We start from the raw sequence: 18,691 nt of genomic DNA on the forward strand, positions 1-18,691 counted from the left end.
ACCGCCAATTTCCCACCACAAGAAGTGTAACATTTCAGAGACGTTTCTAGTCCTGCCGTTTTGTGAATAAAAGCAGTAACATTGCAGGGACAAGCACTTAAAGGTCCCATGTCATGCTTTTCCGGTTCACACACACACACACACACACACACACACACACACACACACACACACACACACACACACACACACACACACACACACACCACACACACACACACACACACACACACACACACACACACACACACACACACACACACACACACACACACACACACACACACACCACACACACACACACACACACACACACACACACACACACACACACACACACACACACACACACACACACACACACACACACACACACACACACACACACACACACACACACACACACACACACACACACACACACACACACACACACACACACACCACACACACACACACACACCACACACACACACACACACAGAGATTTCTCCTCCCTGAGACGGCGGGACGCGGCGAGGCTGTGAGTCGGTGTGTGAGCACACACACAAACTCCCAGCCAGGCTGCGTGCGTGTGTGTTCGGGCTGGTTTCGGGCTGGGTTTCGCTGTGTCTTGCAGACGGCCACTGGGCTCATAGGGAGGGGGGGGGCAGGAGCTCCAACAAGCCGTTTAGTACAGAGAGTGAATACACATACTATACAGAGATGCTGTAAAATGTGATTTTGGAAAATTGCACAATATACCTTTATTTTAGTAGACCTCAACAATGGAATTATGATCAGTAGAAATGGCCATGACATGGGACCTTTAAAGGATAATGTCCGTCTGAAGATAGGCGCTTTCACGTGGAGTGAGCACATCAATCAGAAGACTGAGCTACAGATTAAGGGCTTTTTAAAAACTTGTCTTGACAACCAGTTGAACACATTACAAAAATAATTTAACAGGACAACCACAGCTCTTTACATCGGGCAAATGTATGCATCACCCACCCGGTGCCTTATCTTCTTCTTTTGCTTTATTGTGGTTGCGTTACCACCATTTGCTGGACTGTCCATTGTCCTTATTTTTCTTTACTGTTTCTTTCACAATATAGACAAGGCCATATTTATTTATTTCTGTCTATAATTTTAGCTAAGTATTATGGTGATTTTTCACCAGTAAGTAATTATTGCACAGAGGAGGTAATAACAATATGCTTTGTTATAAGTGACTTTCTATTTATTAAATTGCCAGAAAACATGCTATATAGTGATAGTGTGTTGAAGTTGTTGGCCCTACCCTTGCACCACCTATTTTGGCATTGCCATGGCAGGTGTGATAAGTAGCAAGACTGAGAAGGTCCTTAATGATGAATTATGTGTGTGTGAATATTGAAAATCACTACCTGAAAGCCTGTAATTACCAGGAACTGTGTGAGAAAGAGCATTCATTTAGAAAAACATGGGGAACACCAAGCTGGAAATGTTTCCAGCAGACAGAGCTATTAATAAACCAATCACACTGAACAGCAGAGGGCCAAGGCGGTCAATAAACCCTTATGACAATGTTGCACTATTGAAATGTCTAGACATGTATACAGTTTTCCACAACACCCCTTTCCAAGTCACGTTCAATAAATGCACATCTGGCAGAGACACTCCAGTAATGAAAGACCTAAGTGACCTTTGTTGACATTCAGTCGGTCAACAAAATGAGTCTCCATTTCTTCCTCCAGGCAAAAAGCAATTCCCATTGTGAGGGGGAACGCAGGTAATCATGGGATTAATCTCGCCAGCAGTTTGGGAGCTGGCCCAAATGAAGCAGGAATGTCACAGACACCACAGAGACCTTGGAGAAAGCCAAATATGTCGCTGTCTGGATGCAGGCTAATGAGGACAAAGAACCAGACACCCTCTGTGATATTAGGATTAAGGATAAAAGGCAGGTGTAAAAGCTGGTGAAAAATAAAACACCAACCAAGGTTTAACAGAAACTAATTCCTGCCTTTTGTGTACTATTTATTTATATTTAAACTGATCAGGAAACTGGGTCTGTCATCGGCATCAAGCTGGACCCCTTTGAAGCTGTGGTGGAGAGGAGGACACTGAACAGGCTGTTGTCCATCATGGATAACCCCACCCATCCTCTCCACCTGCAGCTGGACAGACAGCGGAGCTCCTTCTCCAACAGACTGCTGCAGCTCCGCTGTCACAAGGACCGATACAGGAACACATTCCTGCCTACTGCAATAACTCTGTACAATAAATCACCTCTGGCTGGCAGAGAACTCGCTGCTCCATAGCTTCTCTTAATAACTGGGCTTAAACTCCCACTGTACATTTATATTCAATTTAATATTGAATAATCTATTTCTTTTTAATGCTATTTCATTTCAGAAATATTTTGGACTGTTTATTGCCTTGTTTCTTATGCTGCTGCAACGCAAACATTTCCTAAATTGGGATCAATAAAGTACCTATCTATCTATCTATCTATCTTCACTGTGATTAAGGTATCATACTGTAATAAAGATCTGTAGGAGTATGAGAGGGGAGTGACAGGAAAATAGGAAACAATAAATGGTACCTTAAGAGACCTCTGCAGTGTTAAAAAGCATTTATAATACTGCCAAAACCATAATGTTAAACGTGACTCACATTTAATATTCAACAGTGCTTTATAAAAGCTTCAAAGCGTTTGTCACATTTCTCTTTTTGTGACAGCAAATCTGGACATCAGTAAGCAATAGTGTGACCAAAACTGCTGTAGATCAACAGGATATATTGTGTGCATCAGACATACAGTGCATGTTCTATGGAAGAGATGCCCCACAGTCCTGGCTGCCCAGCTGTGAGTGGATGCGACAGCGGACACAGTGTCAGACTCGTGTTCCGTGGAGAGAGACTCAGCCAGACAGTGGTGTTTGGGCTGCGAGAGTGAGAGACCAATACTCTAGAGATTCCCCCACGCGCGGCTGCTCGATCAAGGAGTGCACAAGGCAGAAGTAAGCACACACACACACACAACAACACACACACACACACACACACACACACACACACACACACACACACACACACACACACACACACACAACACACACACACACACACAACACACACACACACACACACACACACACACACACACACACACAACACACACACACACACACCACACACAACACACACACACACACACCACACAACACCACACACACACACACACACACACACACACACACACACACAACACACACAACACACCACACACACACACAACACACCACACACACACACACACACACACACACATCAAATGAGCAACAGGAATACATTTTTACACAGATGTTATTTTTATCTGAATTGTCTGGTCTTGCCTGTTTTATATTATTATTGGTGGGTCACAACAAGAAAGATGAAGATTTCACCTTGAAGTTTAGATGCACATTTTCGCTATCTTCTGATGTATCAAATACTGCATTTCAACAGTATGAAGAGAGGAAAGGAAAACAATTCAAATATGGTTTGAGAATATGGTTATTTTGCAAATAAATATGTCGCTCATTATAACTATTATTATAATAAATAGAAGACAAAATGTAACTATCTTGCCAGATAATTCTCAATGGTTATAAAAAATGACAACATTACAGTCAAAAACGCAACTATTAAATAATACTAACCCCAGATTGGAGTAAGACAAATGAAGGAAAAATAAAAGTAATAAAAGGTCAACTAAACTTGTAATATTGTGTAATATTTAAGATGGAATGTTACAGAAAAAGTGCAAATGATATGGATATTTTTTTTCAGAGTATATTTTTGAGCTTTGTTTAAAGTGAGGAGGGGGTATAATAATAATAATAATAAATGCATTTCTAAGTAGTCAATTACGGAGCCACGGTGGCCACGTTTTACTTTCTCGTGCGCACGCTTTAGTAACTCGTGAGCACGAGTTACTAAAGCGTGCGCACGAGTTAATAAAGCGTGGCCTCGTTTTATTTAAATTGAGGGATTCCTGTCCGTGACTCACAGTATCTGCTACCCACAGCTGTTTTATAGAAGGAAAACCTCCTTCACTTTATGAAATCTCTGCGGCACCAGTGGCCTGTACTACGAAGCAGGATTTGCTATTTACTAGGGCTGTCAAACGATTACAATTTTTAATCAGATTAATCACAGCTTAAAAATTAATTAATCATGATTAATCACCATTCGAACTATTTTCCAAAATATGCCATTTATGTATATTGTTGTGAGAATGGAAAGAAGGCGGATATATCCATTTAACATACAGTATCTATGTTTATTATAACATTTTCTGCATGTCAAAATGAAAGACAACCCACACATCAATCATCAAACCGTGGGGTCTTAATTCATTACGTGTTGATTTCTATCAACGGGGGAGTACTTCAGGAAAGTCGACAGAGGGGGGGGCGGCGGCTAGTGGAGTACTTCTTGACCACAGAGTGTGAACGTTGTGATCAGCTGTTTTAGCGCAGTTCTCCAGTGAAGGGGGGGGAGTCTCCCTCCGCAGCCGGTTGGCTAGTTTTGGCACAATTCCGTTGTACAGACCGACGTTAACAGCAGCCCTGTCTGTGCACACGGAGACCGACTCTGTCGTCCGGTGATCTAACCGCCTTCTGGAAAAGCTTCACAAGTACGTCGGTACGCAAATGCGCTTTGTGACACAAGTGACGGTACGCATTTCAGATTACGCACATAACCTGCGTACCAGTTATGTGCACCCCTGTACTACAGCAAAAGTATTCTCCGTCGGGACTTCCTGCAACAACACCACGCCGTTATCAAAGATGTTCTATTGAGAAGTCGATCACTACGTGACAAAAGTTTTCAAAACCGTGGCTACTGAAATCAATCTTACTAACTGCTGTCTGTGCAATTTACTCCGCGAGTTGGCAGACTTTATTTTGCTTACTTTAACATCATTTTTCATGGTGGGGCTAAGCCATTTCTTGGTATGGGTGTAGCCTACCCCAGCCATACCCTGGCGCTGCCACTGGTGGCATGTATGGGGCGGGCCATTCTGCACATGCGTTAAATGCGTTAAATATTTTAACGCAATTAATTCAAAAAATTAATTACCGCCGTTAACGCGATAATTTTGACAGCACTACTATTTACACTATTCATTCATGAAGCATGACGCTGCGCTGTCAGCACGCGTCTCCATGTTTGTGATTGGTCAAATGTTGCTAACCCCGTCCCTTTCACGTGAGCGCGCTCTCAGCCGGACAGAGAAACCCTGGTTGATTTACTGAGTTGATAATCAGCTTCGTAGGACCGCTTATCGACATCGCGTTTGTTAGGGTCAGTTAAGCCGGGTAAATCGAACATATCCAGGTCCAGGGTCTGTTGAACTGGCTTCGTCGTACAGGGCACTGGAGGCAGTAACGTGTAACTCAGCAGAATCTGAGAAGAGCAGCACCAGCTGCAAAGAGCTGTGCCTTTTACTGTTTACTTCACTAGAACCGCTGAATAGAGATCGAGGCTGCTACGTTTAACCACACACACCTATACACACATCGAACTGAGTATTCCCCCTCGCTTTATGAAGGAGATGTCCTGTCACCGGGGCGCATGATGTGTGTATGTGTGTGTATCCGACACCACCGGCATTTGTTTTCAAATTACCACGAACAGCACACGCACACACACACACACACACAAAACGAGGCCACGCTTTATTAACTCGTGCGCACGCTTTAGTAACTCGTGCGCACGCTTTAGTAACTCGTGCGCACGAGTTACTAAAGCGTGCGCACGAGTTACTAAAGCGTGCACACGAGAAAGTAAAACGTGGCCACGTTTTATTTATTTTTCTCTCTATGAACCCTCCAGGGCTCCGTAGTCAATTGTTCAAAGCAACATTATAAAAAGGTCCAGCATAATGGTTATAAGGTTCAACATCAAAGACTTAATCAGAACTTATCATTCAAAGACTAAAGTAAAATGCTATCATACATCTTCTTTGGGCTCATTTCTCATAGGATTACAGGCAAAGTAATGGTAGAATAAACTCTTCTACAAAGACACACTGTTCCATTTGTAGTCCTCCCAAAGGTACAAACTGGGTCGGTGGTGAACACTTAACCCTCTGCATTTAGTATGCTCAGCCCCAAACTGCCTGTTACCCTGACTGCTCTTGTTCTATAGCTGCTTTGAGCAAGGGAAAACTAGCTCTCCAGGATTTTTGCTGAGCATCAGTTTTGTCATATCCACAGAAGTGTAGGTGACAAGCTGACAAGGTAACAAAGCATATATTAACAGGCTAAACAGCAGCACAGCTGATGCTAGATTGACAACACATATACTCTTACGTTTGGGATATAACTGGATTAGCTAAGGTTAAGGTGAACAGAATGACCCCAAAAACCAACAAAGAGCAGCTTCAGCACTTTGTCAGAGCTGTAATGCCTGCACATTCTCCAAAGTCAAACGATGTCATCAGGTATTCCTAAAGACTGAGCAATAACTTTAGTCACAGATTGTGCAGCAGCTGGAGACTGTTTGGGCAAAAGTATAAGATTCTTAGACAATAGACACTGCAGATAAAGTATATAAAACAACTGTTATTTTGTGAAACTACAATTAAAAAGATCACTTTCAAAGAAGCTCAGACTGTGCCTTAAGTTTCACAATCACCTGGAGGGAGCACAGATATATAAAGGGTCAATTAGGGGGGAAATGACGAGCTTTAGGGGGGTTATTAAGGAGCCATAGGGTTTGTTTGTACACCACCTCTTCTCTGTGGCTCCATTTGGAACTGAGTATAAGTGTAAACCCATCAATCACTGGAGAGGCAGCCATATGTAATGTAGACAGGTGTTTAAGAGTTGGGACCACAGAAGACCACACAGTCAACACGCTCATTAGCCTTCAGAGGATCTTTTTTCCATGGAATGGAAAGACGTACAACCGCTTTGTTTTATTTGTGCTCACAGTAAGCCTAATAGTTTTCCTAGAATGTTTATAGAGGACATATGCAACTGTAACCACTAGAGTAGTCACACCAAGAAAAATATAACAATTAAAATGGCTCGCTTGGATATTTCTATCAGACAATTTTGGTGTCATGGGCATAAAAGCATGAAGCAAAAGAATGTTGACTGAATGAATGATAATAAGGACAAAGGCATGCACACATTTAAAGATGATCTAAATGAAGATGAGATACCTGTCAAACACATGCACACAGCGGCAATCATAAAATCAAAACAGTAACATATGAATCCCTACTTCTCCCACAACCAACCTCTTCACAGTTAATTCATTTATTTTTTAAAGATAGGCCATTTTGCCTTTTTATTAAATAGAGATGACAGACTGGAATAGGGAGAGAGTGGACAACAGCCAAGGGCTGCAGGTGGGATTTGAACCCAAGGCACTAAATTGGCTTCCCGTGCATCTTAAATTATAAACAAACATTTAGTCAATCCATAAAACCAAGATAGTCCTTTAACAGCACTATGTAGAACATGATGTATGGATAAGCTTTCTGCTGTGTGGCTTCAGATACACTGGATCATGTATCATCCTACATATTTCTATATAGACACCACTTATAACCAAGCCAAGGAGGGTTTGCAGGACATGATGTCATTATATCTTGCCATACACACACATACCAAACTCTGTCATTAATTATTGGTTGGCATAAAAACACAAAAGGACAATCAAGGTACCCCCTGCTGCAAACAATGGTGTAATTATGGACAATAATCTATGAGTGACAGCACCCTCCCAGCCCCCACTGGGCTTAAATTGCCTAATAATTCATTCTAATGCATAATTTGAAGCCCTCTCCCAGCTTCTGTGACCACCGATCTTCTCCTGTGTTGTGTTGACAGTTCATTAGGGGTTTTTACTACGATTGTGGTGCCTTGGTAATGAAATGTCAGGGGGGTGGGGAAAATAGCAGGCAATGTACCAAACACCAAACCACCTTGGAGAATGATGAAAGTCTACCTAAACTGAGGCAACATTCAATCCATCAAACAAAGGAAGAAAGGAGAATTGGTGGTTAAAATATATTTTTTTAGTAGAGCAAGGAAATAAAGATAAAGAAAACATTTAGCCAAATGTTTTCTGGCATGCCTTTTCAAACAAGTATGCTTGTAGTAAACTAGTTAGCCAACCGCTGAACATTATCTGACTATCCTTTTTCATAAGAAAAGACAAAAACAGATAAAAGCATATGTACGTATAGTGTATGTGGCCGGTTACTGAGTGGCAGCTTACCCAAATAAAGTTGGTTCAGAAGCCTTCATGCGTTGCTCTTTACAGGTTTGGATATTGACATTGTATGGCCTGTTTTCAATGCACTATCTGCAACCATTATACAGTACTGTGTCTACTTACTGTGTTTAGGCCTGCTAGACCACTCTCAATCAATCATCAAGATGTTACGAGGTTTTCTGGACATTTTTATTTGTGACCGTCAGATACGCGGTATTCTGATGGGTTTGCTATTGATTTTCAATTGGCTATGATTATTGGATCTTCTCTGCTAACAGGATATGCAGAGGTGTGAAATCAAGGACAAGGTTGCAATAGGTCAACGTAATACGTGACAATCTGTTTCTACTACAGCGCTGGGATCCAACACCAATAATACTCTTGCTATCTTTTCTCGAATGTATCAGTGTATAAAACATATTCCTAACAATGCTGTAACTTTAATATCAAGACATGTCAACCATCATTTAGTGTGCAATTTAAACGCCACAACCATAGTTTAGGTATTGGTTTAAAATCTGCCATCAAAATGTTTTTGTTTTGTTTTTTTAAAGACTGGGGATCATAAAATACATGTACTGTATGGCTGCTACTTGCTAGTGGGACGCCTCTTGAATGTTTCCAGGCCACAACAATTGTTAGGTTAACAATCAAGAGTTATCCTGGAAACTCAACAAATGTTCCACACTTACCTTGTGTACGCCTTCAACTTCAAAACCATTGAGGTTTGCATAAAGTGAGTGGTGCCTTTTCCCTAACAACGATGTAGTTGTGATATTAGTTGTGGTTGGGACTGCCTTGGCCACAAGCCCATTTTGCTTATCCTGCTCTTCGGGCCCCGTCAACTCCGACTGTTGTTGCCCGAGAGCTTGGTCCACCTCATGGCTCTCCATGTCTGTGTGTGCTGGTGCAGGCTCTGGCTGCTCAGGCCGAGTGCACAGGTCATACATCACTCTGTGTCAAAGTTAAACAGCACAGACGAGATCAATATGACAAAATGAGGTGCCCAGCCAAGACCGGGCCATCTCAGACTTTTCATTTGCTGGTGGAGAATTACATGGATCAGCTGTGACAGACTGGCTTGAAAATGATAAAGATGTCACTGTCCTTCCATTCTCCAGCAGTTCATAAGCTGTAGTGGTTTGTTTACAGCTAAAGTAAGGTGTCTGAAGCCAGGCAAAAGACTGTTATTGTCATGGTTGTCACTCAACCTCAAGCGCCAAATAAGTAAATCCTTATAAAAAGGGAGAGTTTAACAAAAACAGCACTGGTAAAGTTCCGTGCCTGAACCATTTTAAAGCAAGAGTCTCTATGGCATATCCAAGGAAAACGTAGAAAAGATAAATCAGGTCCTCCTTCCTCTCTGCGCTGTGACGTTTTCCAAAATGAGGACAATCAGCTCCAAAGGGACCTTACATATTCTCGGCCTCATGTGTGGTGAAGGCAATTTAGTGAATGTCATCGTCCTGGTAGCATTCTTGAGCTTTCTCTAGTTCATTCAGATCCAGAGTCCTGCTCACTGCGCTGTCAAAGCCAGTTTTTTCATGCCTTTATGGCTCTGCCGTCTGACGGGGGTTCATCACAACTAGTTCCAGAAAATGGAAAAGACACAGCAGTTCACTTAACGTGCGTAACGCTGAAACAGTGCATGTAGGCCCAAACGAAATAGCAAACGAGAAAAGACGTGCGATGGACGAAAAAACAAACAAAAAGAGAACGATTCAACTAAGGGGTTTTCAATCCGGTCCCCGTTCTCTCAGTGACGCTGAGATGTGGGTGGCATGTTGCATCTTCAGCTGGGAGTCCGTCCTCATTGATGCTGCTGTGTCAAAAAGCATTTCATCCAGATGCAACAAGACTCGACAGGCTGGATAATCCCATCTCGGTTACAGCGCAATAAAGGTGAAGAAAGAGGATGCAGGGAGAAATGTGTGTGTGTAAGACGGCGAGTGTCGCTGTGAGGAGGGGGTAGGGAGAACTGCTTCCACCGTCCTATCACAAAAAGGCAGGCTTTGAGACGGGGCCCAATCATTACCGCGACTAGGGCTCGTTTCCATGGAGATGACGCTGGAATGATGTTGGCTGCCTCTTGAACAATCAATAGGCGGTACACACTGCAACACAGGGAGGCTGCAGGAGGCAGGCGGGGGAACAAGTGTGTCCAGTTCAGACTAATTCTGATGTTTTACTGCAGTTGTGCCCCAGAGAAGAAATAAGAGGTCAAACAAGGTACTTAAGGCTACTCATGTGTTCATAATTTAGCCCTGGGCAGGGACATTAACAAAACAAATAAAGCAGTAAGTGTATAGCCAATTATGTTACAACTCAATGATGGTTTACAAGTAACATGTAAGCCTTGCTGGAAGGTATCATCATTCATCTATCTAGCCATCTATAAAATGTGCAAAGCAGTTAAATAAATCGCCTTAACACAACCAGAACTTGGCATGGGAGGGGGAATACTTTGTTAAGTTATTTGGAATAGCTTCTGGTTAAATCATCAGTCAGCCATGATATTGTTAGTGAAGCATGTGTATCTCACTCCATTTTACTGTGAGTGTCCAATCAGTACTATAAATGAGCAATGCTAAAGATATGTCTGACTCCTAACTGCTTCCATTATCAGCTCCAGAAAGATTTATGTGTTTTAATCTTACATTTACGAGCGTAACATGGCATTTAACTTGTCCCAGGAAAGCAGGTAATCCTTCTTAAAGAGCCCTTTGGAACTGATGAAATATAAAATATAAATATGCACATTGTCAAATCTACTTTACAACACACTCATTACATCCAACCTAACTCCTCTGCAGCATGTCAAAATGCACTTTCAATCTTTGTGCGTGCTTTGTTGCAGACACAAAGCTTACTAAAGTGGTAGAGGATCATCAATCTACCTACTGTGCCTTCAAAGGTCAATGTTAGAAAACCCATGCCTGGGTGCTGCAAAGTCAAAAATAGACATTTGTCAAAAGAAAATTCCACTAGCATTTTTCTACAATTCCTTCAACGCAGAGATCATTTAAAGTTGCACACTGTGAAAATGAAAGTTCATACCCATTTAAGTGTTCCTATACCCATGTACAGTATGTTCTCTCAGTAACAGGAGAAAAGGTTGTTTTTCATAGACAGTGAGGTTAAAAGAAGAAAGAAGAGTCTTGGCTTGACAAATCACGCCCAAAGAAATTAGCTTTTAGTTCCCCCTAGCCTTGCATTTTACAGCTTCAGTATATTCCCTCATTAATTACAGCGTGCTCACAAGACCATGACTTTATAGTAGCCTAAAGACTGAAACCAACCCTGACGTGAACTGCACTGAGCATTATTTCTATTCTGCTTCAGCTCCTCTGAGAATATTGTACGCTCTAACAAGGGAATAGAAATGCTGACAGGGAAAACAACCAATAAAAAACTCAATTGTAAAATTAATTTTGAAGACTGGAACAAGCAAGTGTACTTATCACACGTGTACACAGAAAACATTCAGGATATTTCACTGAGCATAAAACTAAGAACAGCTTCTAGTCAGCATAACCCTATGCACGTCAAACAGCATACTGTATGCTCCGTACAGATTTGAGCTGCAGACAGGTCCATCATGGCTCAGCGGTATTGACATCCTTTCACACTGACATATTCTGACAAGGTCTCCCTGTCTGCCTGTCATGAGCCTGAAAAGCCGGATGCTGGATGTTCTCCATTAAATTAGAAGAGGAAGGAAAAAGAGAATTATGTAAGATCGTTTGGAATTTAGCGAAAAGCTAAACAGGAAACTTTAATAGCTATACGATAAAAATCCTGATGCACCAAGGTCACTCTTCCTTTTCCTAATTGCCTGTTGCTGTGTTGTTATACAACACAATTTTAATAATTGATTTTCCTCGATGTAATCTTAAAACAAAAACAAATAAAAAAATTATCCAACAGCTTATGAAGATAAAGCAAAAAAAGTGGCATTCTAGAAATGAAACATTTTTCAGGTTTATGTTATATAAAATATATACTATTGTGTATTACAGTAGATGCATTTTCAAACAGTTTAAAAAGACAATTCGAAACTCACATCAATAATGGAGTCCATTCTTGTTAAAAGGGGACTCCCATTTGGATTTAAGACATTGACTTCGCCCTGATGCAGACTGCGGTGCAAACCAGGGGAAGAAACATGCAAGAAATGTGAGTCTTGGCAAGTGAGCACCGCTGCTTAGACACAGTGGGAGCTTTGATTAATTATTCAATTTCCTCTCTGTCAAAACTTCAATCCAAAATGTAAGAGATGGAAACACGTTGACCCACTTCTGCCACTCCAACCACAGGCATAAACAGATCCACCCACACAGTCCAACTCCTCCTCATGCACAATGTTTCTTTTCTGACAACCATAGCACTGACATCACCAAATATTTTGCACCACACCACACCAGTTGTTTTAAATAATTTGTACATCATAATGGCAACCTAAAAAGCGGCAACCTCTTTTTGTTTGTACTAGCTTTAGCCCAATTGCTTATCAATGTAAACAAACTCTTTATAGAAATGTTACCAGTTGTTCAGTTCTCCATGTTATTGCTGCTGGCTACAGTATGCACCATTTGCCACAAATAACAGAAAGATGCTATCATAATGGCCTCAGGTGTTTTGTATAGAATGTGGACTGTGATCATAACAGCTCCTGGTTCAGGCTATCCCAAGGATCCATTAATAAAAAGTCTTAATTGATTATTGTTTCCTCCGCCAATCATTCAAGTGGCAGTTTTTTGTCTCTCCAAAATGTAGTTAATATGGTTTATCATATTTCAGATTTGTGTGAAATTGTGTGTGATTTGTGTGAAAAATGTGCAAATGAATTCCTGTGCAAAAACTTCTTTTTTTGTGAGGTTACACTGAAATTGACCTTTGAAATGTTGCCACTTAATCAAAAGTGTTCATCATTCAGTAGTGGATGTTTGTGGAAAATTGAAAGGAATTCCATTAAAGCAATCCTTAAATATCGTTAAATAGAGAATGGGATGGACGGACAGACTGACAGAATGAGGAGATATAAATATATTGTCGAAAATAAATGCAATGCCACAAGTTCCTTAGGGATTCAGAGTCATACACTACTACACTTCTATATTCCAACACTGTTACAAACCTAAATGCACACTGATGCAATTGCTGATTGGGTATCAGAGGAAATGCTAGAAATACTTGACTTTCTTACTGTAAGGGAAACTTCTGCAGCAATGGAGAGTCAGGACTCAGATGCCCCTTTCACACCAATGCGTTTTCAGCTCCGGCTCGGAGCTGGAGCCTGAAAAGTACCGTTTTTCCTGTTCACACCGCAGAGGCGCCGCCTCTTAGCTCCGGAATCCGGTTCACTTCCAGCTCCAAAAAATTGTCGGTCTAGAGGCAAGAGATTCGGAGCTAAGAGGCGGCGTTGCTTGCGGCGTTGCTTGCGGCGTTGCTTGCGGCGTTGCTTGCGGCGTTGCTTGCGGCGTTGCTTGCGGCGTCGCTTACGTCTCTCTTACGTCGAGGCAGGGGCAGGGGCAGGGGCAGGGGCAGGGGCAGGGGCAGGGGCAGGGGCAGGGGCAGGGGCAGGGGCAGGGGCAGGGGCAGGGGCAGGGGCAGGGGCAGGGGCAGGGGCAGGGGCAGGGGCAGGGGCAGGGGCAGGGGCAGGGGCAGGGGCAGGGGCAGGGGCAGGGGCAGGGGCAGGGGCAGGGGCAGGGGCAGGGGCAGGGGCAGGGGCAGGGGCAGGGGCAGGGGCAGGGGCAGGGGCAGGGGCAGGGGCAGGGGCAGGGGCAGGGGCAGGGGCGGGATCAACCTCCTGAACAACAACAAAATGCCTGCGTTTTATCCAGTTTGTACACAACGATGGAAAACCTCAAACTGAATAAGCAGCAGTGGTCCACTGAAGAGACCAGCTACCTAGTGGCAATCTGGTCTTCCAAAGAAGTCTTGCATTTCGCATGTGATGTTTGTAAAGTTTCAAGTAAAGTCGTCCCTTGTAAAGTCGTCCGATGCCTTTCATTTAGTTTCGTAAGAGGATAAACAAAGCGAACAGCGCTTCAATACAATTGGCTATTGTTGTTGTTGTCGATGTGAGGGATTTCCGCGCGGTTTGGATTTTATGAAGCAGGCACGTAAACGGTGACGTCATGACGCAGCAGCGGCAGCTCTGGGCGGTGTGAACAGAGCGGGAGCAGAAAAGGGAAACCGGAGATGAACCAGAAAAGCTAGAAAGCTAGAAAGGGAAAAGCGCTGGTGTGAAAGCCGCAACAGAGACACGAGGAGAGTTGGAGCTTTGATGTCAAACACTGATGGTTTATTAGGAGTATCGGCCGGAGAAATTCACATCACAAGTCACAGCAGCCAGAGGTTCTGACTGCACGGGTAGAGTTGCCACATCAATTCTGCAGAGCCTCTCTCTCGATAGCCCTTTTAACTAGTTTACAGAGAGTTAATCAACATATTGGGGGAGATAACGTAAACATCTGGGAACACTGGAGATAGCCCCAACATCTGGAGACACTGAGTCACTTGTCTGACCCTTAGGCTCGAAGCCAGCGTTCTCACAATCATAAACCATCTGTGACCGAGAGTTGACCGGTCATAAACTGGGAATAGCTGGAGCAGCCCATTCCTTAAGACAGATAACAGACGTCAGGGTTGGTCATAAACGTCAACAGGCAAAAAGGTTAGATATCTAAAGAATAAAGGAGAACTATTCTCGAACACTTACTAACTTAATTTTAGAAGAATGTGTAGAATGTGAAGATATCAAATAGCTTACCTCCATGTTTCTGTCCATGCATTTGGGGGGCGATGACTCATCTGACCCAGAGGACTCAGCGCAGTAGGGGGGCTGGTGGTCCCAGCCTGCATGGGGAGCGCTGTGAGGGTGACAAATAGTCAGCGAGCCGCTCTGACAGGTGTCCACGACTGCAGTGGAGGGGCAGGGGTCAGCTGCCCAGACGGCCCTCCCTGAAGGCAGCTCCCTCAGATCTTGTTTGGTGTTCTTCTTCAGTGAGTGGGAGGCAGTATGAGGCAAGGCTCTGGAGCAGGTTAGGAGAGGCTTGGTCTGATAGGAGTTAGTACCACCTCCCTGAGATCTTGAGAGACTGTTAGAAATGGAGCTGAGCTGTCCTGCTCTTTGCCTCCCCTGCAACAGTCTTCCATGGGCATCTAGCAGGTGGCAGAGGAAGACCGCCTTTTCTACCTCAAATTCCTGCCTGTGATGCAACTTATAGACTGCTTGCTCACCATTTATCTTCTCATACAGCGTCAGCAATAACTGCTGTAGCTTTGTGTAAGTTTCTCCACCACACAAACAAAACGCCTCTTTATCTGTGGACTCGACCTCAGTGTGACGTCTACTGTCTTTAATGTTCACCTTGTTGTTAGCGAGACAGTCCTTTTTGCACCCTCGCCTGAGCAACAGTTCCTTCACAGCCCTCTGCTGTTCCCTCTCTGCTCCTTCACGCAGGTGCCTCAGCTCCACAGAGATTTCACCACGGGCCCGCTGCGTGTGCTTCTTCTCTGCTTCCCAAACAGCACGCAGCCTCTGTAGCTCTCGTCCATAGTCTTTCTGGCCCTGGCATGTTTTCTTGGATGACAGTGCCAGAGGGTTATCCCAGTTCTTCCTCATGATGCCACTCTCACAGCACAACATGCGAGGAACGGTGAGACGTACTCGTTACTAATGAGGGGGCCATGCATCAGAACTGGGAGGAAGTGCAGTGAGGTGATGGATGGTTATCAGACATGCAGCATGCAATTATCACACCAAGTCACTGGAAAGATGAGACAGAGGAGGGTGTGAGAGAAATGGAAAAGGATTCTTAGATGAATGTAACAAGAAATGCAATGTTTCAGCAAAGTGGAAGGAGGTGAGGATTTCAGTATTTGTCATCTCTGTTAGAAGGAACATTCAGAAAATGATAGGGCATCACTCTGAAGAGCTTCAGATAGCAAGCACAATGAATTAACCAATCATGTTTCTCTCTATGTAGTGAGCAAAGGAATATGTGGCAGCTACCTAGGATATTTTCAGTCAAACCAAAACATAATTTGATAGTTTATGAAGATACACAAAAGTGTCCATGCCTTCGCAGAAAATAAACACTGCAAATATACACGTAACATTTTGTGTTTATTTCTATCTAAAGCAGGACAAATTAACACATGTTCATGTGATAAAGATGGATGACAGAACTACCTTTAAACAGCTGAGCAAATATAAACAAAACAACACGAGGTGCGATTAACAGAGCTTATGCTTAGGAGCAAATAGAGACCTGGGGATGCAACAAGTGAACCGGTCAATAAATAATAAAAATGCCACATTACTCACAGGGGCTATCATTACAGTAGACAAGTTTACCCATCACTAACTCAATGTAGTGGCATTCATATGGTACGGTTCATATTACACTGGTGGGGGGCTTCGGTACACAGCTAATTAACTAGCATCATTTAGCAACCTAATATGTGTTCAAGGAGCCGGTTCTAATGTAGCAAACGCTATGTAATAACGTAAAAGCAGTATTTCGAGTATGAACAACACTGACCACTAGCTAAACCTGTTAGCCAGTGTTAGCTTACCGTTATAACAACTTATATGAAACTCACCTCCCAGCGGGCTCAACTCTTAGGTTTTCATCAACGGAGTCACTATTTTCCAAACGAGTTACTTTTGTTGACATTAAATGTAGCTTTGTGACAACATTGTGACTGTTTACGTTAGTTGTTAAAGGTCCAAGGAGTCATGCACAAAGGGGTTTGTTTATCTCCGAGTGTCACACACTATGGCCACACACGGTCTGTGCCCAGCGTCATGGTGCTGCCCCGTGCACACCGTGCTGCCTTCACGGACGTCTTCACGTGTCTTGTCCTGTCATTTAAAGACCCGCTGCAACACGCTTATGTACAACTTATCGCGCATTTAAATCACCTTCGTTATACCAAAATAACTTTTTAAAAGTCCATTTTGAAATGCAGGCTTGATAGATTTATATATCCTGCAACAACACAAGAAAAATAGTTATGTGCTGTGTATCAAAGTTTTCAGATCTCATCTCAAATAAGTTATTGTATCCCCGTCTACCAATTGCCTTTTCCTCTTCTTCCAAAACTAAAAGTTGGAATAGATAGTTCTGCCTTCAGTGTCTGTGTATTAATAACAAACGTGTAAGGTTGTGATGCGTTTCGACAATACTAGCCCACCTGAAGGCCACATAACCCACCCAATTTGTGTGAGATGGACGACCACTAGTGGCTATTTGCTGCTAGTGCAGAGGTTTGTAACTATCCCTCGATGATGATGATACCAGTAGAGATCATTGTATTGGATATTATTTTTAATTAATCATAAAGAGGCAATTATTTTTATATTTTATATTGAATGTATTACCACAATGATCCTTAAGTACTAAATAAATAGCTGGTGGTCAAGTTGGCAGACAGAGGGCCATACACCACCCCATTGCTCCCCGGGCGCTGTACAACAGCTGCCCACTGCTCCTACTACTAGACTCCTGGTACTAGGATGGGTTAAATGCAGAGGCCAAATTTCACTGTGTGTGCTGTGTGCTCTGCATGTGTGACCATTAAAGAGGGTTTCATCCATCCCAATTCTTCTTCTATTCTACATGTTCTTTATTTGTCATAAATGTGTACTACAGTGTAGAAGGGGTTAATAGATTTGTTTTTATGTGCTCTAATTATGTCCTCTGTGGGGATGCATTTGAAATCGTTTTCCCAATGCAATGCAAGGTGTCTGCACACTTTTCAATGAAATACTTGTGTGTGTGTGTGTGTGTGTATGTGTGTGTGTGTGTGTGTGTGTGTGTGTGTGTGTGTGTGTGTGTGTGTGTGTGTGTGTGTGTGTGTGTGTGTGTGTGTGTGCGTGCGCGTGCGTGTGTGTGTATCATCGCACTGACTGTGTCGCCGTTTCGAATAACTGGCAAAGGCCATGGAAGAGATCAGCAGACACACAGCATGCTGAACTAAAAATAAGTCTACTAAATCAAAGCATGCAGAACAACTGGCAGGCACAAAGGATATTAAAAGAAAAAGGAAACCAGAAATAGGTCTGCAAATAGCTTATGAGGAAGGAAGGAAGGAAGACTCAATAGTGGTGACTAGTGGACGGATAAGATTCAGCAGTAAATGTCTAGGTAGTAGTAAAGGGAGATATATATCACCATGACACCTTTTGTTTGTCTCCTTACTTTAGGTTACCTGATCAAATGGATGAGGATTAGGTTGCACCCTACCTTTCCTTTAATCAGGAATTGGATCCTTTATGCTTGTATGAGTCATTCTGGTCACAGCAATATTTATTACAACAAATCATTAGTCATTTTTGCTCATTTGCACACAAACAAGATAGCATTAAATGTGTCAGTTTTGGAGAGTAACACATACAGGAGAGTTACATACTTAAATTCAAAAGAACACT

The 18,691-nt window shown here is 42.8% G+C and overlaps 2 protein-coding genes across 12 annotated transcripts in view; one reads left to right on the forward strand and one right to left on the reverse strand.

Annotated features, from left to right (window-relative positions):
- LOC117557273 (RIMS-binding protein 2-like) overlaps positions 1 to 17,056 on the reverse strand; it is an 80,212-nt gene extending 63,156 nt beyond the window's left edge. For 9 of the 11 annotated variants that reach the window (XM_034233030.1, XM_034233025.1, XM_034233024.1 and 6 more), the window contains exons 1-2: positions 16,861 to 17,056; positions 15,023 to 16,022 (exon numbers count right to left, since the gene is read on the reverse strand). In XM_034233030.1, the coding sequence (XP_034088921.1) occupies positions 15,023 to 15,901 (879 nt within the window). In that variant the 5' untranslated portion in view covers positions 15,902 to 16,022; positions 16,861 to 17,056. Of the gene's footprint in view, positions 1 to 8,939; positions 10,286 to 15,022; positions 16,023 to 16,860 lie in introns of those variants that run through there. The other 2 variants (XM_034233031.1, XM_034233034.1) reach the window with 2 other exon arrangements.
- LOC117557278 (scavenger receptor cysteine-rich domain-containing group B protein) overlaps positions 15,808 to 18,691 on the forward strand; it is a 41,825-nt gene continuing 38,941 nt past the window's right edge. The window contains exon 1 of the mRNA XM_034233051.1: positions 15,808 to 15,911. The gene's annotated coding sequence lies outside the window, so the exon portion shown is untranslated. The remainder of the gene's footprint in view (positions 15,912 to 18,691) is intronic.

The sequence above is a fragment of the Gymnodraco acuticeps genome, unplaced genomic scaffold (assembly GCF_902827175.1).
Source record: "Gymnodraco acuticeps unplaced genomic scaffold, fGymAcu1.1, whole genome shotgun sequence".
NCBI classification, from domain to species: domain Eukaryota; kingdom Metazoa; phylum Chordata; class Actinopteri; order Perciformes; family Bathydraconidae; genus Gymnodraco; species Gymnodraco acuticeps.